We start from the raw sequence: 21,243 nt of genomic DNA, 5'->3' as shown, positions 1-21,243 counted from the left end.
TGGGCTCCCCTCAGCCCAAAACCCCTCAGCCATGGGCTCCCCTCACCCCAAAACCCCTCAGCTGTGGCTCCCCTCACCCCAAAACCCCTCAGCCGTGGCTCCCCTCACCCCAAAACCCCTCAGCCGTGGCTCCCCTCACCCCAAAACCCCTCAGCCATGGCTCCCCTCACCCCAAAACCCCTCAGCCGTGGCTCCCCTCACCCCAAAACCCCTCAGCCCTGCAGCCCCCTCATCCCAAAGCCCCCCAGAGTCATTTCCCGTGGATAACAGGGACATGGAGGGTGAGAACTCTCACTCTCAGAGTCATTTCCCGTGGATAACAGGGACATGGAGGGTGAGAGCCTGGGGCAGCTTTTTAGGGGAGGATTTTAATGTGCCCCGCAGGGCCCGGGGGTGCCGGCAGTGGGGGATGGCTGTGGGGTGTCAGAGGGGTGGCAGAGCCTCCCCTTCCAGCCGGGCTCAGCCGGGAGCCCCCCAGAAATCCGAAATCTCCCAATTCCCACACTTCCCACGCCCGGGAAGGACGCCAGACCCCAAAGGACACCGATGAAGAGACGTCAGAGGGATCCGGAGCCCCACGGGGCTTTGGCACCGCTTGGTGCTTTGGGTTTGGGGTTGGGGTTGGGTTTGGGTTTGGGTTTGGGTTTGGGTTTGGGTTTGGGGTTGGGTTTGGGTTTGGGTTTGGGTTTGGGGTTGGGTTTGGGGTTGTGTTTGGGTTTGGGGTTGTGTTTGGGTTTGGGTTTGTGGCAGCTCCTGGGGCGCCGCACCCGGCAGAGCCCCGTCCTAGAGCTTGAGCGCTGTGACACGGGGGATGTGGAAGGGACAGGTCTCCTCTGACCCCGTGGAGCTGCAGGAGAGAAGGAGAAAGCCCGAGGGGTGGTCAGGGAGGATTCACACCCCCATCCCTGTACCCTCCCCATCCCTTTGTCCCCCTTGTCCCCTTGTCCTCCCATCTCCTTGTCCCCTTTGTCCCTGTGTCCCCCTTGTCCCCGTGTCCTCCTGCTCCATCTCCCCCTTGTCCTCCCTGTCCCTGGGCCCTCTCCATCTCCTTGTCCCCGTGTCCTCCCATTTCCTTCTCCTCCTGCCTCGTGTCCTCCCTGTCCCCTTGTCCTCTCGTCCTCGTGTCCTCCCTTTTTCTCCCCATCTCCTTGTCCTCCTCATCCCGTTTCCTCCCTGTCCCCTTGTCCTTCCCTCCCTGTGTCCCCCGTGCCCCCTCATCTCCTTGTCCTCTCTGTCCCCTTGTGCCTCTCATCGTGTCCTCCCTTTTTCTCCCCATCTCCTTGTCCTCCTCATCCCATTTCCTCCCTGTTCCCTTGTCCCCCCATCCCTGTGTCCCCTTGTCCCTCCTTGTCCCCCCCATCCCCTTTTTCTCCCCATCTCCTTGTCCCACTCGCCCCGCTGTGTCCCTGTGTCCTTGTCCCCTGTGTCCTCCCCATACCCTTTTTCTCCCCATGTCCTGCCCATCTCCTTGTCCTCCCATCCCCGTGTCCCCCCGTGTCCCCCGTGTCCCCCGGCCCGGCCGCCGCTCACATGAGGCGGTTGCGGATGGGGCGGAAGTGTTTGGTGAGCCTGATGGCGAAGATGATGCTGGGGATGAGGAGGAAGGTGCAGCAGCCCAGGCTGAACCAGAAGGCGTTCTGCAAGGAGAACCCACCTCGCTGAGCACACGAGGGGCAGCCCCGAGCTCCGGAGGGTTTGGGGAGCCTCGGTGCTCCCCATCGAGGGGGATCCCTACCCAGGGCTCGGCGATGCGGTCGCACAGGATGACCCGCCCGTTGTCCAGGGCCGTGGCCAGCGGCTGGCACGAAGCCACGTCCTCCCTCAGCTGCAAGGAGGAGCGGAACAAGGCGTCAGGCCTGGCTGCTGGCGGGGCAGGATCCGTGGGGCTCCTGCGCCCCAAAAACCCCCGCGGGGTGGCGGGGAGCTCTCACCGTCTGCCCGACCCAGTTGAGGTACTGGGTGAAATACCGCAGCTCCTTCCTGGTGAAGCAGCCGAGCTCCTGGGCAGGGGAAGGAAGGCAGCGTGGAGGGAGAGCCCCGCACTTCCCAGTCTGGATTTCATCCCGTATTCCCAGCCTGGATTTAATCTGCACTTCCCAGCCCAGTTCCATCCTGCACTTCCCAGTCCGGATTCAGCCCTGCATTCCCAGCCCAGATTTAATCCCAGACTTTTCCAGTCCGGATTCAGCCCCGCATTCCCAGTCTGGATTTAACCCCTTATTCCCAGCCCGGATTTAACCCTGCACTTCCCAGTCCAGATTTAACCCCTCATTCCCAGTCCGGATTTAACCCCTCATTCCCAGCCCGGATTTAACCCTGCATTCCCATCCCGGTTCCATTCCCACACTTCCCAGCCCGGCCCCAGCCTCTCTCCGGGCTCATTCAGGCCGGGACACGAGGCTGAAGGCTCCCGGTTCCCTCTTCTCCCTCTTTCCCCCCGGCTGGTTCACCCACCCCGCCTCACCTGCCGCAGGATCTGCTGGGCCTGCAGGGGCAGCCGGGCTTCCAGCGAGGCCGTGGTGGCCAGCGTCCTCCTCACCCGCTCCTGGGGAAGCACAGGGAGGGCAGAGCACCCTCAGGGCCCGCAGCAGCGGGGTGGGTGCCCGGGGGCGCAGGGAGCAGCCCCAAATTGGCTCTGGGTGCCGAGGGCAGGGACAGGGGGATGTGCCCTGAGCAGGAAAACCCCTTTGCAGGGAGATTTCTGCTTTGCAACAGCGAATCCAGTCCCTAAAGGAGACAGATTCTCCTGGCTGGCATTTTCCCTGGCTCTCCCATCACCCTGCAGCTGTAATTTTTTTTTTTTTTTTGGCAGATGGGAGCCATGGAGCACCGTGAGTTTTTTGGGGCTGGAAGAGACGCGTGAGTACCTTGAGGTGCGGTGCCAAGCGGGAGAGGAACTGGACGCTTTCCCCCAGCTTTGCCTGCGGGACAGGGAGGTGAGAAAGGCTCAGAAACCTCAAGCTTGTCCCCTTCAAGGGCGTGCCAGTGGCACCGCTGCCACCAGCCCAGCAGGGACTCACCACCAAAGCCTCCTGCGCCCGCACCGTGGAGTTCTGCATGTGCCACAGCGCCCGCGCCTCGGCTGCCAGCCGCCCGGCCACCGTGCCGTTCCTCTGCGGGGCACAGCGGGGTCAGCCCGGCCCTGCCACCCCCGAGGGCTCCAGGACCCCCCTCCGCCCGCCCCACCGCTCACCTGCATCTTCTGCAGCCCCTCCAGGCTCCTGGCCAAGCCGGGCAGGCTGGTCTGCACCACGGGGTTTTGCAGCTGCGGGGAAACGGAGTTGGGGGCTGCCCAAAACCCAGCCCCACATCCAGCAGCGGGGTCTGGCTCACAGGGGCACCCCTCACCTCCTCCTGGAAGCGCCCGTAGTCCAGCTCGTCCAGCCCGCTGCGGGCGAAGGTCTCCAGGTCCTGCCTGCCCTCGCTGCGGAGGAGCCGCACGTCCCCCAGGCTCACCGTGAAGCCTCCCAGGCGTTTTTGGAGATCAGCCGTGTACTGTAGGGTGGGACGGGGCGTTCTGCAGGGCTCCCAGTCAGCCCAGTACAGCTGCTGTGAGCAGAAGCTCTGCCTGGAGCCAGCCCTCACCTTGGGGGTTCTCAGGTGCTCGTCCAGGTCGTAGGAGCTGTCGAGCTGCAGCACCTCCCAGAGCCCCGCGCCGCCCTTGCACTCCCTGCAGGGCACAGGGCCGTTGGCAGAGCGGTGCCAAAGCCGCCCTGGCTGCACGGGGCAGCTCCTGCGGGTCTCACCGGTACGCCGAGCTGAGGTTGGAATCCCTCCTGAGGTTGAGCTGGCGGCTGAGGTTCATGGATGGAGGGAGGTTCCCGGGGGTGTCGATGAACTGGGCCGAACAGGAGGAAAAGCGGGGTCAGGGGCGCTCCCAGCAGAGATCTGGGGGTGCTCTGCCCTCGCAGGGGTATCCTGGGGTAGCTCCTCGCAGCCTGAACTGATTTTGGCTTTACTGGGACATTGCCACGGGTGTGTTGGGAGGGGCCTGCCCGCGTGTGGCACTGCCATGGGGACAGTCCCGAGCCCAGCCCCACGGCCCCAGTCCCTTTCCCAGCCCCACGGCCCCAGTCCCTCTCCCAGCCCCACCACCCCGAGCCCAGCCCCACAGCCCCAGTCCCTCTCCCAGCCCCACGGCCCCAGTCCCTCTCCCAGCCCCATGGCCCCAGTCCCTCTCCCAGCCCCATGGCCCCAGTCCCTCTCCCAGCCCCACGGCCCCAGTCCCTCTCCCAGCCCCACCACCCCGAGCTGCCTGCCCCAGCACCCCCGGTGCGCCCAAGGACCAGGGAACAGCAATTAGGAGGTGAATTAACAGCACAAAGGTGATTCCCAGCTGGTGATGCAAATCCGAGGCGCTAATCCTAAATTTAATCTTCTGGTCTAGGACTGGGTTTTTCCAGTCGGGTTTAGGGAGAAGACACAGAGCCCTTGGAGGTGGTTTGGTGCACGGAAGGAGAGATTTCCAGGGCGATGGGTGGATGTGTGGCCACCCACCTTATAAATCTCCTGGTTGACCCAATTCCTGCAGACCAGCGTCTGGATGTTGCCCCCGACCAGGAAGGTGGCGAAAACCAGGAGGATGAGGAGCCAGGAGAACAGGAAAGCCAAGGCCACGCCGCTGGAAGAGGGAGAGGAGGCGGCCGCTGGTGGCTCGGCAGCCCCGAGCGGGCAGGAAGGGACCTGCCCTGCCAGCTGCAGCCCCGCGGCTCCGTCCCCAGCCCGGGCACGCCGGGCAGGGCAGGGCAGGGCTGGCAGCGGGGTGTGCCAGGCAGCGGGGCCGGGCTCCCAGGGAGGAGCAGCTTCTCCCAAAGCCGCCGGCGCGGGCGGCCACTTCCAAACTTTTTCCGTGGGACCTCTCCCAACCCATCCCTTGGCTTTGCCTGGATTTTTTTGGGGGTGGTGTGAGATGGAGCAGCCCCCCAGCCCCCAGAGAGGCTTACACCAGGAGGAACTTGGCGCCAGCTTCTCCTCGGCATTCGTAGTCACTGGGGTCCTCCCGCTTGGAGAGCCCGTAGGCCCCCAGGGCCATTCCCGTCACGTTGCAGGCGAGGATGAGGAGGATGATGGAGCACAGCACCGTGCCCGCGATCCACCTGGGGGGAAGAGCAGCGGGCACAGCCTCCAGCCAGCAGCGGGGCTGAGGCGCCAGGGGCTCGGGGCCGTTCCCGGCTCACCTGTAGCGCTCGAAGCGCCGCGCCTCCCGCAGGTACGGCCGGCTCCGCCGCTCCGCCTCCGCCAGCGCCTCGCTCGCGGGCCGCGTGTAGTCCGGCAGCGGGAAGCTGTCGGCGATGGACTGCACCTTCTCCGCCGTGCGGGCCAGGTCAGCACGCAGATCTGCGGGGCCAAGGCTGGGCTGGACGGGGGGATGCTCCCTGCACCCCACCCCGTGTCCCCCATGAGGATTCCACGCGTGGAGGATTCCCCACATGGAGGATGTCCCCAGGAGGATTCCCCACATGGAGGATGTCCCCAGGAGGATTCCCCACGTAGGGGATGTCCCCAAGAGGATTCCCCACATGGAGGATGTCCCCAAGAGGATTCCCCACATGGAGGATGTCACCAAGAGGATTCCCCACGTGGAGGATGTCCCCAGGAGGATTCCCCACGTGGAGGATGTCCCCAAGAGGATTCCCCGCATGGAGGATGTCCCCAAGAGGATTCCCCTAGTGGAAGATGTCCCCAAGAGGATTCCCCGTGTGGAGGATGTCCCCAAGAGGATTCCCCACGTGGAGGATGTCCCCACGCGTTGTGGCAGCCCCACTCACCCAGGATGAGCTGCGCCATCCTCTCCACGGCCAGCTCCGGGATGGAGTTGAAGGTGCCATTGCCCTGCAGGGAACAAGAGGGTGCTGAGCACCTCAGCTGGAGCTGCCTGTGGGTCCTGGACCCCCCCATGCTTCGCCCTGAGCCCCCAACCTGGCGAATCATCTCCGCAAAGTCACTTCGGGGCAGGCCGGCCAGCGCCTTCAACACCTTCTCCACCGACGGCACCTTGGGGTGGCGGAAGGAGCCCGTGAGCCGCGGGGCAGCGGCACGGGGAGGTGGCCATGGGACCAGGGGCTCGTGCCCACCTTGGCGAAGTCGGCGCCCAGCTGCAGGCGCTGTGCCCTGCCCAGGGCGCTGGCGCAGGACGTGCAGCGAGGGTCGTCCAGGAGCGCGACCGCGCCGCGCCTCCGCTCCCGCAGCGCCGGCTCCAGCTCGGCCTGCGCCGCCGCCAGCGCCCGCGCCGTGCTGTGCACCGTCTGCAGATGCTGCAGCGAGGCCTGCAGCTCTGAAAGAGAAACCCCAGGGCTCGGTCACACCGCTGCCCTCAGCCGCCCCGCCGAGGCCTCGCCCCGGTGTCGGTGCCCCGCTCCGGTACCTGCGGCCCTGTCCTGCAGATCCGCCAGCGCCGCGTAGGTCACGGCGCTGAGCTGCGCGTGGATGGAGAGCCCCACGCTCCGGCTGAGCCCTGCAAGGCACCGTGGCAGCGTCAGCACCACATCCATCCCCGCCGCGGGCTCGGGGCACCGCCGGCACCGCGCTTACCCCCCAGGTCGGAGAGGATCTGCTTTTGGGGCACCTCGAACTTGTCCACCGCCATCTGCACGCCCTGCCGGGAAAGAGGGGCCGGTCAGCCGCAGGCAGCAGCCGCCGGGAGCGGAGGGAGCCTCGTGCTGCCACTCGAAATACATTTTTAATGCAGCCACCTCTCTCCTCTTGCCTGCCCAACTGTTACGGTGAGTTCCTGGGCACCCTTTTGTCCCCCCTTTCCCCGGGCCTCTGTGGCTCTGATCAGGATAACCCCTGGATCCTCCTTCCTGCCCCAATGGGGTTGGCGGGGAGCCAGGAGTGCCCACCCTGTCCAAAACCTATATAGACCCCTAAAACTTCCTGCTCTTTCTCTTTTGCCCCGCTCTCCATGGACACCACAGAATAAAGAGAGCTGTTCCAACTTCCCTGGGGTAAGAACCTCTTTTGAATACTTTTCCCTCTCCTGAATTCCTCCCCTCACAGCCCCATATCTCTGAGCTGGTCGGATTCATTCGGGGGGCTGTGTGGAGGGAAATTACACCCAACTATCCCCGGAGGGAAACGCGGCACCCCTGGGCGACGGGCGAGGCCGCCCACATGGAGACCCACCTGGGGGACGTTGTCCAGGTGCTGCTGTAGGGTGCGCAGGGTGGAGGGCACAGCCCCCAGCCCCGGCTCCATCTGCCCCTTCACCCGCTGGCTGCTGACCAGGGCACAGCTGGCGCTGACCCTGCGGAGAACCAGCGGGCGCTGACCTTGAGGCGGTGACCCCCGCCCGGCGCGGTTTTGGGGGCGATTCGGGGCACTCACAGCATGACGAGGGAGGTGAGGGACAGGCAGGCCAGCAGGCAGCGGCGGCGGCAGCCCAGCGAGCGCCGGTGGGCGCGGAGGCGGCCCCCGCACCGCCGCCGGCTCCGGCAGTAGCAGAAGCACATCCCGGCCACCGGCACGGCCACGGCGAAGAGCAGAGCCACGGCGGCACAGACGACATAGCCCAGCTCGTACTGCACCACCTGAGCAGCAGGAGAGCCCCGTTGGCACCTCTGCAGCGAGCTCGGGGCTCTCCGAGCGCCCCGCTGCCCTGTGCCGTGTGGAAATGGCCCCCGTGGCATCGCCCGCCCCACGGCCCCGCTCACCTGCGCTGTCCGCACCGAGCCGGGCTCGTTCAGCGCTGTCCTGAGCAGCTCTGCGACAAAAGACATCGAGGCACAGGCAGAGGGGCCCAGCCGTGCATCCCCAACCTTCTGGGGCAGCAGCACCGGGGCAGAGGCTGAGCCCTCTTCTGAACCCTGGGGACCCTGGAGCTGCTCTGGGACAGAGGCTGAACCTCTGGGGACCCCTGGGGACCCCTGGAGCTGCTCTGGGGCAGAGGCTGAACCCCTGGGGACCCCTGGAGCTGCTCTGGGGCAGAGGCTGAACCCCTGGGGACCCCTGGAGCTGCTCTGGGGCAGAGGCTGAGCCCTCTTCTGAACCCTGGGGACCCCTGGAGCTGCTCTGGGGCAGAGGCTGAGCCCTCTTCTGAACCCTGGGGACCCCTGGAGCTGCTCCGGGACAGAGGCTGAACCCCTGGGGACCCCCTGGAGCTGCTCTGGGACAGAGGCTGAACCCCTGGGGACCCTGGAACCACTCTGGGACAGAGGCTGAATCCTCTTCTGAACCCTGGGGACCCCTGGAGCTGCTCTGGGACAGAGGCTGAGCCCTCTTCTGAACCCTGGGGACCCCAGGAGCCAGTCCAGGACGTGGGGATCGCAGCCAGCACAATGCCCGAGTCCCTGCAGCAGTGGGATCCCTTTCCTTGAGGTGAGGAATCATTTTCCAGCTCATCCCCACTTTTATTTTTTCCCCTGGTAAACAGAGTGCTCTCCAGTTGGTTTAGGACCATTTTCTGGATTATTCGTGGGGGATTTACCATTGACTCAAAGATCCTCCCATTTTTAACCCATCCACATCCCAGCAAGGAACGGGGATATTGATGGATCTACAACAAACATTTCTTTTGAAGCGAAGCCCTCTACCACTCACTATTTATCTGTCATTTCGAGCAGCCCAGCTACAAGAACCAGGAGGAAGATGCAGCCGAATAAATCTCATTTCCCTGCCAACCCAGCTCTGTGCCGAGGCTCGGGGCTCACCTGTGGGCAGCGGGTTCTGCTGGATGAGGTCCAGGCAGTGCCGGACGAGGCCGTAGAGGGGATCCAGCGAGCTGGGCACGCGGTGCAGCGCGGGCACACGGAGCTCGGCGTGCCGGTCGGTGAAGCGCAGGACGGCGGCGGGGCCGGCGGGGTGGCACTGCTGGCTGGCAGCGGTGCCCAGCAGCAGTGCCCAGGTCAGCAGCAGCGGCAGCGGCAGCGGCCCGGCCGCCCGCATGGCTCCGGCGGGGGCTCACAGGGGCCGGGGGCTCTCGGGGCTGGGGGCTCACAGGGCTGGGGGTCACAGGGTTGGGGGTTTGCAGTTTGGGGGCTCGCAAGGTTGGGGCTCGCAGGGCTGGGGCTCACAGGGTTGGGGGCTCACAGGGCTGGGGGTGGCAGGGTTGGGGCTCGCAGGGTTGGGGCTCGCAGTTTGGGGGTTCGCAGGGCTGGGGGCTCACAGGGTTGGGGATCGCAGTTTGGGGGCTCGCAGGGTTGGGGGTTTGCAGGGATGGGGGCTTGCAGGGGATGAGGGCTCACAGTTTGGGGGCTCGCAGGGCTGGGGGCTGGCAGGGTTGGGGGCTCGCAGGGGTTGGGGGCTCACAGGGCTGGGGGTCGCAGGGTTGGGGCTCGCAGGGGCTGGGGGCTCACAGTTTGGGGGGTCGCAGGGTTGGGGCTCGCAGGGTTGGGGGTTCGCAGGGGCTGAGGGTTCGCAGTTTGGGGGCTCCGGCGGGGGCTCACAGGGGCTGGGGGCTCGCAGGGTTGGGGCTCGCAGGGTTGGGGGTTTGCAGGGTTGGGGCTCGCAGGGTTGGGGCTCGCAGGGCTGGGGGTTTGCAGGGGCTGAGGGTTCGCAGTTTGGGGGTCGCAGTTTGGGGGTCGCAGGGTTAGGGGCTCGCAGGGTTGGGGCTCGCAGTTTGGGGGCTCACAGTTTGGGGTCTCGCAGGGCCGGGGGCTCGCTCAGCCTCCGAGCGGACGCAGGATCATGCCCGGCTCGCTCGCTGCTCCGGGAACCGGCCTGACGGGTCCGCGGAGCTCAGACGCTGCCCTGGCTTGTTCCCCCCACGGGCTCCCCGGGGCTTGGCGGGGCTGCGTGGAGGCGTCTCCCAAACCATCCCGGGCCTGTTTCGCAAGCCCCGGCACCCCTGAGTCACCCAGACCCACGGCAAAGCCTCCCCCCGGCTTTTGGGGAGGGGGCTGCACCCCCTGTGCTTGGGCTGGAGGGTGTTGGAGCCCACCGCAGCCAGCTTGGAAGGAGGGATTTGGGATTTGGGGCGTGGCTTGGGGGGTGGGACAGCCCTTTTTGGGGGATGCTCGTGTGTGGATGGGGCACCCGGGGGTCAGAATCACAGAATCAATCCTGGGGAAGCATCCTGAGAGCCGGGGGAGCAACAAGGAGGCGAAAGAAGGAGGAGAACGTGGAGAGGGGCACCGAGACCCAGCCGGGGCTGAGATGAGCTCCAGCCTCAGCCTGTCCCCCGCCCCGAGGCGGCCGCGGCTCCTTCCCAGGGTCCGGATCCTGTTCCGAGCGCTAATTACAGGCTGGGCCGGATCTCTGTGCCCAGACGGCCGCGGGGCACCCCGAGAGCCGCGACCCTGCCCGGCCTGGCGGGTCGGACCGGCCCTTCCCCCGGCGGGGATGCTGATGCGGCCGCTCCCCTGCTCTGGAAAGGGCTTTTCCCCCCCAAGCTGGGGGTGCCGCCGGCTTTTTCCACGCTCATCCCCACCACCCGCTCGGGAATGGGATGTTGGGCACGGGAAAATCCTGTCCCGGTTCGGTTTGTCCCGTCCCGAGCCAGGAAATCCTGGGATTTTCGGGATTTTCAGGATTTCTGTGCCCGGCGAGGGAGCCCTGGCTGCCCACGCTGGGATGCCAGGGATGGTTTCCCACCGTGATTTCCCGTTCCCACGATGGTTTCCCAACCTCCATTTCCCGTTCCCACGGTGATTTCCGAACTCCAGCCTGGATTTCCCATTCCCACGAGGATTTCCCATCCCACCCTGACTCCCATGTCCACGATGATGATTTCCCATCCCCACAATCATCTTCCATTTCCACGAGATGATTTCCCATCCCCAAAATCATTTCCCATTCCCATGAGGATTTCCCTTCCCCAAAATCATTTCCCATTCCCACAATCGTTTCCCATTCCCACGAGGATTTCCCATCCCCATTCCCATTTGATGATTTCCCATCCCCACCACCATTCCCCACGATTTCCCACAGCAGTTCCCCACCGGTCCCCGGTTCAGTCCCGGTTCTGTCCCGGTTCTGTCCCGGTTCGGTGTCCCCGGTTCTGTCCCGGTTCGGTCCCTGTTCAGTCCCGGTTCTGTCCCGGTTCTGTCCCGGTTCGGTCCCTGTTCAGTCCCGGTTCGGTCCCTGTTCAGTCCCCGTTCGGTCCCTGTTCAGTCCCGGTTCTGTCCCGGTTCTGTCCCGGTTCGGTCCCTGTTCAGTCCCGGTTCGGTCCCTGTTCAGTCCCCGTTCGGTCCCTGTTCAGTCCCGGTTCGGTCCCGGTTCTGTCCCGGTTCAGTCCCGGTTCTGTCCCCGTTCGGTGTCCCCGGTTCGGTCCCTGTTCAGTCCCGGTTCTGTCCTGGTTCAGTCCCGGTTCTGTTCCGGTTCTGTCCCCGTTCGGTGTCCCCGGTTCTGTCCCGGTTCTGTCCCTCTTCTGTACCGGTTCTGTCCCGGTTCTGTCCCGGTCCGGTCCCGCCCCGTGGCTGCAGTACCGCCCGTGGCCGCTACGCGGCGCGATCTCCCCCGGGCGCCTCGGGGGGCGTGGCCTCCCTGCGATGGGCGGGGTCTCAACGCGGGGGCGTGGCCAGCGCCGCTCCGCGCGTGCCGGAAGTGACGTCAGGTGCGTGCCGGCGGCGTCGCCATCATGGTGGGCAGGGGAGCCTGGCGCGTCCCGGAGCGGTGAGCGCGGCCGGCACCGACCGGCACAACCGGCACCGACCGGCACCGACCGGCACCGACCGGCCCCAACCGGCACCAACCGGCACCGCCATAGCACGGCCGGGGCACACACACCCCGGCCGGGGCACACACAGCCCGGCCGCGCCGTCACAGCGGTGCCGTGGGGTGGGGGGAGAGGGGCTGAAGGGACCCAGGTGTGAGGGGATCCAGGGGTGAGGGGTCCGGGTGTGAGGGGCTCTGGGGTCTGAGGGGCTCTGGGGCCGCAGGGTTTGAAGGTACCCGGGCTTCAAACTTGGGGGTCCCTGGGCTGGCCAGAGTTGGGGGGTCCCCAGGGCAGGGGGGAATTTGGGGGTGCCTGGGCTGGACAGGGTTTGGGGGGTCCCCAGGACTGGCAGGAATTTGGGGTCTCTGGGCTGGACAGGGTTTGGGGGGTCCCCAGGGCGGGGATTTTGGTGGCTGTGGGGGATTGTGAGGCACTCGAGCAGCGGGGGCTGTGGGTGCCGTGGGGCTCTCCGTGCCGGTGAATTCGGGGTTCCCTGGCCGGGGGGGGGCCGTGGTGCCGGGTCTGGGGGTGTTGGGGGGCCGGGCCGGGGGTCCCTGCCCCGCCTGACCCCCCAACCGTGGGCTCAGGTGGACGAAGTACGCCCCGCTGGGCCGGCGGGTGCCAGGCACGCGCTTCGTGGCCTTCAAGGTGCCCCTGAGCAAGGTGAGGGGGGCTCCAGCGGGGCTGGGGGGGCTCCCGGGGGCAATTCCTGACCCCCAAATCCAGGGGGGGCTCTGGGAAGGGTCGGTGTGGCAGCAGCTGGGCTCTGCTCCAGGGAGTGGGATGGGAGGAGAGGAGCAAGCTGCAGGGTGGACATGAGGAATAATTTCTTCCTGAGAAGGGCAGAGAGATGCTGGAGCTGCCCAGGAATATTTGGAGCAAGAGGAGGGGAACCAGCTCCAATGTGGGCAGCAGGAGGAATTTCTTCCTGGGAAGGGCAGAGAGATGCTGGAGCTGCCCAGGGAGGTTTGGAACAGAAGGAGAGGAGCCAGCTGCAGGGTGGACATGAGGAATAATTTCTTCCTGGGAAAGGCAGAGAGATGTTGCAGCTGCCCAGGAATATTTGGAGCAAGAGCTTTTCCACCAGCAAAGCTGCTCTGAGTGTTTGTCACTGCGGGGCTTGGCTGGGAGTTGTCACTCACCCCTGGCAGCTCCCAGCTGAGCAGCCCAAAGCTCTGAGGAAATCCATAAAACTGGGTGATTTAAATGTTGTTTTCACCCAAACAACCCCAGAATAACTGCTTTAAACCATCTTTCCCTGCAGGGCTTTGATCACAACCTCCTGCCAGCAGAGAGATTTTCCCCTCAGGACCTGATCAGGAAGGTGCAGGAGAGGAAGGAGGAGCTGGGGCTGATCATCGACCTGACCTTCACCACGCGCTACTACGGGCGCGAGGTCGGCGCTGAAAACTGGGGAATTCTCCTCAAAAACGGCTCCCTGGGAGGGAGGCAGGAGCTGGGATCCTCTGCCAGGGCTGAGGTGGAACCTTTCAGGCCAGGGATCAATTCTCCAGCCCCCAAATCCTCTGAACCAGCCCAAATCTGGGGATGCTGTTGAGCTGGAGTTTGGGCTCTCCTGAAGGAACAGCTCAGTGCTCAAAACTGGGGAATTCTCCTCAAAAATGGCTCCCTGGGATTGTGTAATTGATAAGAATTTTTGTGTGTGAAGAAAACTGGTTTTCTCTGTTTTATCACCCATAATTCTTTAGTTAATAAGAATTTTTGTGTGAGGAAAACTCATCTTTTTCTAGTTTATCACCTGTGATTCATTAATTAGTAAGAATTTTTGCATGAGGAAAACTTTTCCCCTGGTTTATTCCCTGTGACTTTGTAATTAACAGGAATTTTTGGGTGAGGAAAGCTGGTTTTCCTGGTTTATCCCCTGTGACTGTGTAACTAATGGGAATTTGGTGTTTTTTCTGGAAATTTTCCTGGAAATCCCTGGTTTTGCCCCAGGAGCTGCTACCCTGTGACTGTGTAACTAACAGGAATTTGGTGGTTTTTCTGGAAATTTTCCTGGAAATTGCCATTTTTCCCACAGGAGCTGCTGCCCCGTGACTGTGTAACTAACGGGAATTCCAGTGTTTTTTCTGGAAATTTTCCTGGAAATCCCTGTTTTTCCCCCAGGAGCTGCTACCCTGTGACTGTGTAACTAACAGGAATTCGGTGTTTTTTCTGGAAATTTTCCTGGAAATCCCTGTTTTTCCCCCAGGAGCTGCCGCCGGCGCTGTGCCACGCCAAGGTCCCGACCATGGGCCACCAGGTCCCCGGCAGGAAATCCTTCATGAGGTTCCGCTACCTGGTGGGGAAGTTCCTGGAGGACAACGGGGACAACGGTGAGCGTCCCTGGCCTGGGCATGGCACGGGGAAAATCGGAAAAAAACCGGCAAAAATTGGCAATAAATTAGCCAAAAATTGGCAATAAGTTGGTAAAAAATTGGCCAAAAATTGGCAGCAAAATGGGAGTAAGTTGGCAAAATCTAGCAGTGTTGGTAAAAAAATTGGCAAAAAAAATTTGGCAATAATTTGCAATAAATCAGCCATAAGTTTGCAAAAAAATGGCAATAAGTTGGCAAAAAGCTGGCAGAAATTGGCAATAAGTTGGTAATAAATGGGCAATAAGTTGGTAATAAATGGGCAATAAGTTGGTAATAAATTGACAGTAAGTTGGCCATAAATTGGCAATAAGTTGCCAAAAATTGGCAAAAAACTGGCAATAAGTTGGCAAAAAAAATGGCAAGAAATTGGTAATAAGTTGGCAAAAAACTGGAAATAAGTTGGTAATAAATTTGCAATAAGTTGGTAATAAATTGACAGTAAGTTGGCCATAAATTGGCAATAAGTTGCCAAAAATTGGCAAAAAACTGGCAATAAATTGGCAGAAATTGGCAAGAAATTGGCAATAAGTTGGTAATAAATTGGCAATAAGTTGCCAAAAATTGGCAATGTTGGCAATAAGTTGGAAAAAAATTGGCAATAAATTTGGCAATAAATATGCCGTAAATTGGCAATAAGTTGGCAATAAATTGGCAAAAAAAATTGGCAAAATTTTTCAATAAATTGTCAAAAATTGGCCCCAAATCGGGCTCGTTCTGGGGGGATTTTTGGGAAAAGCAGCTCCGTGTCCCTGTGTGTGTTGCAGACAAACTCATCGGGGTGCACTGCACGCACGGCCTGAACAGGACTGGCTACCTGGTCTGCAGGTGAGTTCTGCTGGCCCAGACTCAGGGCTGGCAGTTCCAGGAGGAATTTTTGTGGAGTGATTTTTGATTTTTGTCACCCCGGACTTGCAAGGATTCACAGCTTTTCTTAGGGGGTGTTTTTCATCCCAAAATTCAGCAATCAACGCTGATTTTTTGTAAATAAAAGGTTTAAAACTCCCTTTTTTTTTGTTTTTTTGTGTTTGAGTCGTCACCAGCCCATCAGTGTTTTTCTAATTAATCGTGTAATTAATTAATCTTGCTGTTCTTTCAGGTACCTGATTGAGGTGGAAGGCATGGAGCCCAATACTGCCATAGAGTGTGAGTGTCCTGCTGGGCTGGGGGATTTTTGGGATGGCTCCAAACATCTTGGGAGCAAACTTTTAAACAAGGGTTTGTTTTATTTTTTTAATAGGTTTAAGTAGCTTTTCTTCTTATTTGGGAATTTTTTTTTTTTGAGAAAAGTGTAAAATATTGTTAATTTAAGTGTTTATAAGTATGAAAAGTGGATAGTTCTAAACAATAGAACTTCTTGTTTTGAAGAGATGGTAAATTTAGGAAGGTTTTTTTTGTGGTTTGCTGAATTCTTTATTAACTTTTGTGTCATTATATAAATAATATATATTATATATGTTTATTATTAAGTAATATATTATCTAAAATATATAAATATATTTTTATTGTATTAAAGCTTTTTATTAGCTTTTTTGGCATTTACTATATAAATAATATATAAATAATGTATTGTATATTATGTATATTTATTATTAAATAATATGTTTTATAAAAATATAAATACATTTTTATTATATCAAAGCTTATTATTAGCTTTTTTGGATTGTAATGTCTTAGGCTCTGGTGGGTTATAGGTATTTTTGGGAGTTTTTAGTTTACAGTTTTTGAAGAAAAAGAAGAATTATAGTTCAGGGAGGCTTTTTTTTTTGTTTTAGTTAGCTAAAAACCAAGTGCAAAGCAGATTTATTTTGGAGGGTTTCAGCTCAGCAGCCACGAGGGTGTGACGTGTGTTGGGGTAACTCTGTCCCCAGTGTTCAACAAAGCTCGAGGGCACCCCATGGAGAGAAGAAACTACATCCAGGACCTGCAGAGGAGAGCCCAGAGGTGAGCCTGGGGTGCCAGGGGTGCCAGGGAGCTCCTGGGGCTCGGCCTGGGGTGCCAGGGAGCCCCTGGGGCTCAGCCTGGGGTGCCAGGGAGCTCCTGGGGTGCAGCCTGGGGTGCCAGGGAGCTCCTGGGGTGCAGCCTGGGGTGCCAGGGAGCTCCTGGGGTGCAGCCTGGGGTGCCAGGGAGCTCCTGGGGTGCAGCCTGGGGTGCCAGGGAGCTCCTGGGGCTCGGCCTGGGGTGCCAGGGAGCTCCTGGGGCTCAGCCTGGGGTGCCAGGGAGCTCCTGGGGCTCGGCCAGGGGTGCCAGGGAGCTCCTGGGGTGCAGCCTGGGGTGCCAGGGAGCTCCTGGGGCTCGGCCTGGGGTGCCAGGGAGCTCCTGGGGTGCAGCCTGGGGTGCCAGGGAGCTCCTGGGGTGCAGCCTGGGGTGCCAGGGAGCTCCTGGGGCTCGGCCTGGGGTGCCAGGGAGCTCCTGGGGCTCAGCCTGGGGTGCCAGGGAGCTCCTGGGGCTCGGCCAGGGGTGCCAGGGAGCTCCTGGGGTGCAGCCTGGGGTGCCAGGGAGCTCCTGGGGCTCGGCCTGGGGTGCCAGGGAGCTCCTGGGGCTCAGCCTGGGGTGCCAGGGAGCTCCTGGGGCTCGGCCAGGGGTGCCAGGGAGCTCCTGGGGTGCAGCCTGGGGTGCCAGGGAGCTCCTGGGGCAGCTCCCGGAGCTCACCAAGGCTCCAGGAAGGATCTGGGAGATCTTCCAGGGCAGGTGGAGAGGGTTTGGAACCCACCAAGGGCAGGCTCAGTGGGGTGCTGGGGAGAAATCCCTCCCTGGGAGGGGCTGGGATGGAATTCCCAGGAAATCTGGGGCTGATCAATCCCTGGCAGGCTCCAAGGAGCAGCCTGGGGTAGGGGAAGGTGTGCCTGGGTGGGATTGAAGGTCCTTTCCAAAAACCCAAACCACTCTGGGTTGGAGCTGGATGGAAAAACCCCCCAGGCCTCCTTTCAGGGTGTGAGCACTCAGTGGGTGAAGAACTCTGTTTTCCCATTGAAAACTTTGGAATTCTCTTTGAAATTCCCTTCAAAAGCAGCTGTGAGCTGAAGAGTTTGGGCTCGGATCCACTCAGGAGGAAAGGCAGTGCCCCAGCAAAGCCCCCCCTGGCAGTGCCCAGGTAGGTGTTTGCCCCTTCCCCTGCCCCAATCCCTCCCTTTGGGAACGATTCCAGCTGGGATTTTTCCAAGTGCAGCTCCCCGAGCTCTGGCAAGGGTGAAAAAAACCCAAAAAAACCTTTCTAGAAGTGGTTCAGAGGCAAAATGCCAACAGCAAAGCGGTTTGGGAGCCACTGCCAGCTGTGGCACAGCTGTGGCACAGCTGTGGCTCCTTCCCCTTCTCCCCAGTTCCTGCTGGGAGTGGAGAATTCCTGCTGAAAATGGAAAATTCCTGCTGGGATTCCTGTCAGAAACGAGGAGTGAGCCTCTCTGGAAGGTCAGGCTGCAGGAGCAGCCTCTGGGTGCACCAAGAGGGGCTCTGGGTGTTCCCACCAACTGTTTTTGGGGTGCTGATTCCAAATTTCCCTTCAGGAAAGGCTCTGGGTGCTCCCTGCAGCCCTTTTTGGGTTCCTGACCCCCCAATTTCCCTGCAGGGACCCTGGCAGTGCCAGGCAGGAGCGACTACCCGGCCCCACGGCTCAGGGACAGCCCCAGGAGCTGGGGCAGAGGAAGCAGAAAAAGATGGAACATCAGGAACAGAATCATCTGGAGATGGAGCAGCAGGAGAAGAGGAAGCAGAAAAAGATGGAGCAGCAGGAGCATCTGGAGCAGAGCAAGCAGAAAAAGCTGAAACATCTGGAAATGGAGCATCTGGAGCAGAGGAAGCTGAATAATCTGGAGGAGAAGGAGCAGAATCACCTGGAACAGAGGAAGAAGAAGAAGCAGAATCATCTGGAGCAGAATCATCTCGAACATCTGGAGCAGAGGAAGCCGAAAAAGCAGAATTATTTGGAACAGAATCATCTGGAGCAGAGGAAGCCAAAAAAGCCAAAGCTCCAGGAGATGGAACATCAGGAGCAGAGGAAGAAGAATCATCTGGAGCAGAATTATCCAGAGCAGAGGCAGCAAAAAAAGCCAAAGCTCCAGGAGATGGAGCATCAGGAGCAGAATCATCTGGAAGAGAAGGAGCAGAATTATCTGGAGCAGAGGAAGCAGAAAAGGCAGAATCATCTGGAGCAGAGGGAGCAGAAAAAGCCAAAGCTCCAGGAGATGGAGCATCAGGAGCAGAGGAAGCAGAAAAAGCAGAATTATCTGGAACAGAATCATCTGGAGCAGAGGCAGCAGAAAAAGCCAAAGCTCCAGGAGATGGAATATCAGGAGCAGAATCATCTGGAAGAGAAGGAGCAGAATTATCTGGAGCAGAGGAAGCAGAAAAGGCAGAATTATCAGGAGAAGAATAATCTGGAGCAGAGGCAGCAGAAAAAGCAGAATTATTTGGAACAGAATAATCTGGAGCAGAGGCAGCAGAAAAAGCCAAAGCTCCAGGAGATGGAGCATCAGGAGCAGAGGAAGCAGAAGACACACAAACATCTGAAGCAGAACCATCTGGAACATCAGGAGCAGAACCATCTGGAAGCAGAGCAGCTGGAGCATCAGGAACAGAACCGTGTGGAGCAGAAGAAGCAGAAGAAGCTGAAGCTCCAGGAGCAGGAGCACCAGGAGCAGAGGAAGCAGGAAAAACTGGATAAGAGACAACAGAAGCAGCAGAATCATCTGGAGCAGAATCATCTGGAGGTTCAGCAGCAGGAGCAGAGGAGGCAGAAAAAGCCAGATAAGAGATGGCAGGAGCAGAATGCCCTGGAGCAGAGGCAGCAGAATTACCTGGAGATAGAGCGGAGGAAGCAGAGAAAACTGGATAAGAGACGGCAGAAGAAGCAGAATTGTCTAGAACAGAATTGTCTGGAGCAGAATGCCCTGGAGCAGAGGCAGCAGGATTTTCTGGAACAGAATTACCTGGAGCAGAATGATCTGGAAATAGAGCGTCAGGAGCAGAGGAAGCAGAAGAAGCAGAATTTCCTGGAGCAGAATCATCTGGAGATAGAGCAGAGGAAGCAGAAAAAGCTGAATAAGAGACGGCAGAAGAAGCAGAATAATCTGGAACAGAGCGAGCAGAATCCCCTGGAGCAGAATAACCTGGAACAGAGGCAGAAGAACGACCTGGAGGAGAATCCCCTGGAGCAGAACGATCTGGAGGTTCAGCACCAGGAGCAGAGGAAGCAGAAAAAGCCGGATAAGAGATGGCAGAAGGAACAGAAGCTGCAGCAGCCGTGCAGCGTGCCCCCCAGGAACTGCTCTCTCTCCCCACGCCCCAGGAAGAAGAAGAAGCAGCAGCAGCAGGACATGTGGTGACAGCTCCAGCCAGGGCTGCTGGACAAGGCTGCTTTAAATCTCCTTTTTAAATCTGCTTTTTAAATCTGCTTTTTTATCTCCCTTTTCTCACTGCCCACAGCTCTGCTGCTTCTCCAGGAGTTTTTTAGCCTGGTGCTGTGCCTGATCCGTGAGGGATGCTGGAGAAACATCCCCAGAGCCTTCAACAAAGCGGGTTTTTGTTGATCTCCTCAGGGACCGGCCCCCAAAACACCGATTTTTATGCTCCTTTTTACTAAAGTAAATTCCCACGCTGTGCAAACCTCAGCCTGGCTGTGCAGCAGTGATTTGCCCTGAAGGGCCCGCGCAGGATCCGCGCTGCGGGGAGCAGGGGAGGGTCGGGCTCGGTTTTGGGGTGAGAACGGCCGGGTTTGGGCTGGGGAGCAGCGCGGCCTTTTCGGGGGCGCTGCCCCTTTAAGACCAGCCGCTGAGACGTCACGACGCACGACGTTCCCCTAAGGGAACGGAAGCCGCTTCACAACCGGGCGGAAGTAGGGAAATGTGCGTTGCGTACCCGGATGTGGAGACGGCTTCTGATTGGCTGCCGAGAGCGAGGCGGTGGCCGGTGGGGAAGAACCCGGAAGTGCTGAGGGGAAGCGGCGGCGGCGACGCCAGGTCAGGGCCGGGCCGGGCCGGGATGGCCCCGCGGGATGGGGGTCCCGGGCCTGTTTGGGGGGTCCCGGGCCTGTTTGGGGGGTCCCGGCTCTGCCGGGGAGGGTCCCGGGCCTGTTTGGGGGGTCCCGGCTCTGCCGGGGAGGGTCCCGGGCCTGCTGGGGGGGTCCCGGGCCTGTTTGGGGGGTCCCGGCCCTGCTGGGGGGGTCCCGGGCCTGTTTGGGGGGTCCCGAACTGCCCGGGGAGGGCTCCGGCCGGGGGGTGTGGAACGTTCCCCTGACGAGGGGAACCCGCCCCGGGGTGCCCCGGCGCTGGGATGGTCACTTGGGGAAGGAGGAGCCCGTCGCGGAGGGGGTCTGGCTGTGGGAGCCTTCGCTTTAAGTTCCTGTCCTAAACGCTAAATTAATTTCGAACTGGAATTAGTTTCTGAGCGCCATGGCTGGCGGGAAGGGGGATCCGCTCAGGGCTCGGAGGATCTGGGGGGTCCTGTTGGGTCAGGATGGATCTGGGGGGATCCTGGAGCCCTGCGGTTCCCTGATTCAGTGATTCCCCTGATTCTCCCCAATTCCGTGATTTCCCTGGTTCAGTGTTTCAGTGATTCCCCCATTCCCTGACTCCGTGGTTCCCTGATCCAGTGATTTCTGTGATTCCATGATTCCTTGTTCCCAGATTCAGTGATTTCCCTATTCCCCATTCCCCAATTCCATGATTTCCTCAGTTCAGTGTTTCAGTGATTCCCTCTGGGGAATCACATTCCTCGATTCACTGGTGCCCTGATTTCTCCAAATTCCCAATTCCCCAAATCCGTGATTCCCAATTTCCCTGATTCCCCCATTCCCTGATTCGGTGATTCCCCAGTTCCCCGATTCCCCCACTCCCTGATTCCCCAATTCAGTGATTCCCTGATTTCCCCCATTCCATGAGTTCCTGGATTCCCTGATTCAGTGATTCCTTGATTCCCCCATTCCTGATTTCCCCAATTCCCCCATTCCCCGGTTCCCTGATCTCCTCAATTCCCTGATTCCCCCATTTCCTCATTCCTGATTTCCCTGATTCCCCCATTCCCCAGTTCCCTGATCTCCCCAATTCACTGATTCCCCGATTCAGTGATTCCCCCACTCTGTGTTTCCCCTGACTCCCTGATTTCCAGATTCCCCAATTCCCTAATTCTTCCATCCCCTGATTTCCCCAATACCCTGATTCCCCAAGTCCCCCGTTCCCTGATTCCCCAATTCCCCAACTCCCTGATTCCCCCACTCCCTGATTCCCCAAATTCCTGGTTCTGTGATTCCCCCATTCCCCAAATCCCTGATTCCCTGATTCA

The 21,243-nt window shown here is 59.8% G+C and overlaps 2 protein-coding genes across 8 annotated transcripts; one reads left to right on the top strand and one right to left on the bottom strand.

The window, feature by feature from the left end:
* Positions 1–349: 349 nt before the first annotated feature.
* PROM2 (prominin 2) lies at positions 350–8,919 on the bottom strand. 5 transcript variants are annotated; one of them, XM_030289799.4, is made up of 23 exons: positions 8,649–8,916; positions 7,653–7,702; positions 7,327–7,529; positions 7,126–7,246; positions 6,532–6,595; positions 6,365–6,454; positions 6,075–6,274; positions 5,920–5,994; positions 5,769–5,832; positions 5,178–5,337; positions 4,944–5,096; positions 4,498–4,621; positions 3,747–3,838; positions 3,586–3,670; positions 3,349–3,495; positions 3,194–3,265; positions 3,021–3,113; positions 2,868–2,921; positions 2,465–2,545; positions 1,932–2,000; positions 1,736–1,825; positions 1,531–1,637; positions 350–847 (listed from the first exon to the last, which is right to left on the bottom strand). In XM_030289799.4, the coding sequence occupies exons 1-23, from the start codon at positions 8,881–8,883 to the stop codon at positions 784–786; spliced, it is 2,493 nt and encodes an 830-aa protein (XP_030145659.4). In that variant the 5' UTR covers positions 8,884–8,916; the 3' UTR covers positions 350–783. The 5 variants fall into 5 exon arrangements, with proteins under 5 accessions (XP_030145659.4, XP_072773858.1, XP_072773857.1 ...); XM_072917757.1 differs by having other exon boundaries at positions 5,769–5,994; positions 7,653–8,029; positions 8,175–8,787; XM_072917756.1 differs by having other exon boundaries at positions 2,868–3,113; positions 7,653–8,029; positions 8,175–8,787.
* Positions 8,920–11,341: 2,422 nt separating this feature from the next.
* Positions 11,342–19,574, top strand: DUSP11 (dual specificity phosphatase 11). 3 transcript variants are annotated; one of them, XM_041720566.2, is made up of 9 exons: positions 11,342–11,550; positions 12,181–12,256; positions 12,858–12,989; positions 13,806–13,929; positions 14,736–14,796; positions 15,068–15,114; positions 15,840–15,912; positions 16,979–17,062; positions 17,534–19,574. In XM_041720566.2, exons 1-9 carry the CDS (start codon positions 11,516–11,518, stop codon positions 19,287–19,289), a joined length of 2,388 nt encoding a protein of 795 aa, XP_041576500.2. In that variant the 5' UTR covers positions 11,342–11,515; the 3' UTR covers positions 19,290–19,574. The 3 variants fall into 3 exon arrangements, with proteins under 3 accessions (XP_041576500.2, XP_072773860.1, XP_041576501.2); XM_041720567.2 differs by having other exon boundaries at positions 11,445–11,550; positions 16,982–17,062; XM_072917759.1 differs by lacking the exon at positions 16,979–17,062.
* Positions 19,575–21,243: the final 1,669 nt, after the last annotated feature.

This window comes from Taeniopygia guttata, chromosome 22, assembly GCF_048771995.1.
Source record: "Taeniopygia guttata chromosome 22, bTaeGut7.mat, whole genome shotgun sequence".
Taxonomy (NCBI): domain Eukaryota; kingdom Metazoa; phylum Chordata; class Aves; order Passeriformes; family Estrildidae; genus Taeniopygia; species Taeniopygia guttata.
Note: the sequence above shows the minus strand (reverse complement) of the source record. Positions and strands in the feature narration are given on the sequence as shown.

Excerpts from the sequence above, each read along its gene's own strand:
- PROM2 (XM_072917754.1), bottom strand. The coding sequence starts at position 8,340 with ATGAGCTGGAAAATGATTCCTCACCTCAAGGAAAGGGATCCCACTGCT. Across the intron at positions 6,275-6,364 it reads TCTGCAGGACAGGGCCGCAG|AGCTGCAGGCCTCGCTGCAG; the intron begins GTACCGGAGCGG and ends TTTCTCTTTCAG. Across the intron at positions 3,671-3,746 it reads AACCTCAGCTCGGCGTACCG|GGAGTGCAAGGGCGGCGCGG; the intron begins GTGAGACCCGCA and ends TGTGCCCTGCAG.
- DUSP11 (XM_041720566.2), top strand. The coding sequence starts at position 11,516 with ATGGTGGGCAGGGGAGCCTGGCGCGTCCCGGAGCG. Across the intron at positions 14,797-15,067 it reads ACTGGCTACCTGGTCTGCAG|GTACCTGATTGAGGTGGAAG; the intron begins GTGAGTTCTGCT and ends CTGTTCTTTCAG. Across the intron at positions 17,063-17,533 it reads CCCCCCCTGGCAGTGCCCAG|GGACCCTGGCAGTGCCAGGC; the intron begins GTAGGTGTTTGC and ends ATTTCCCTGCAG.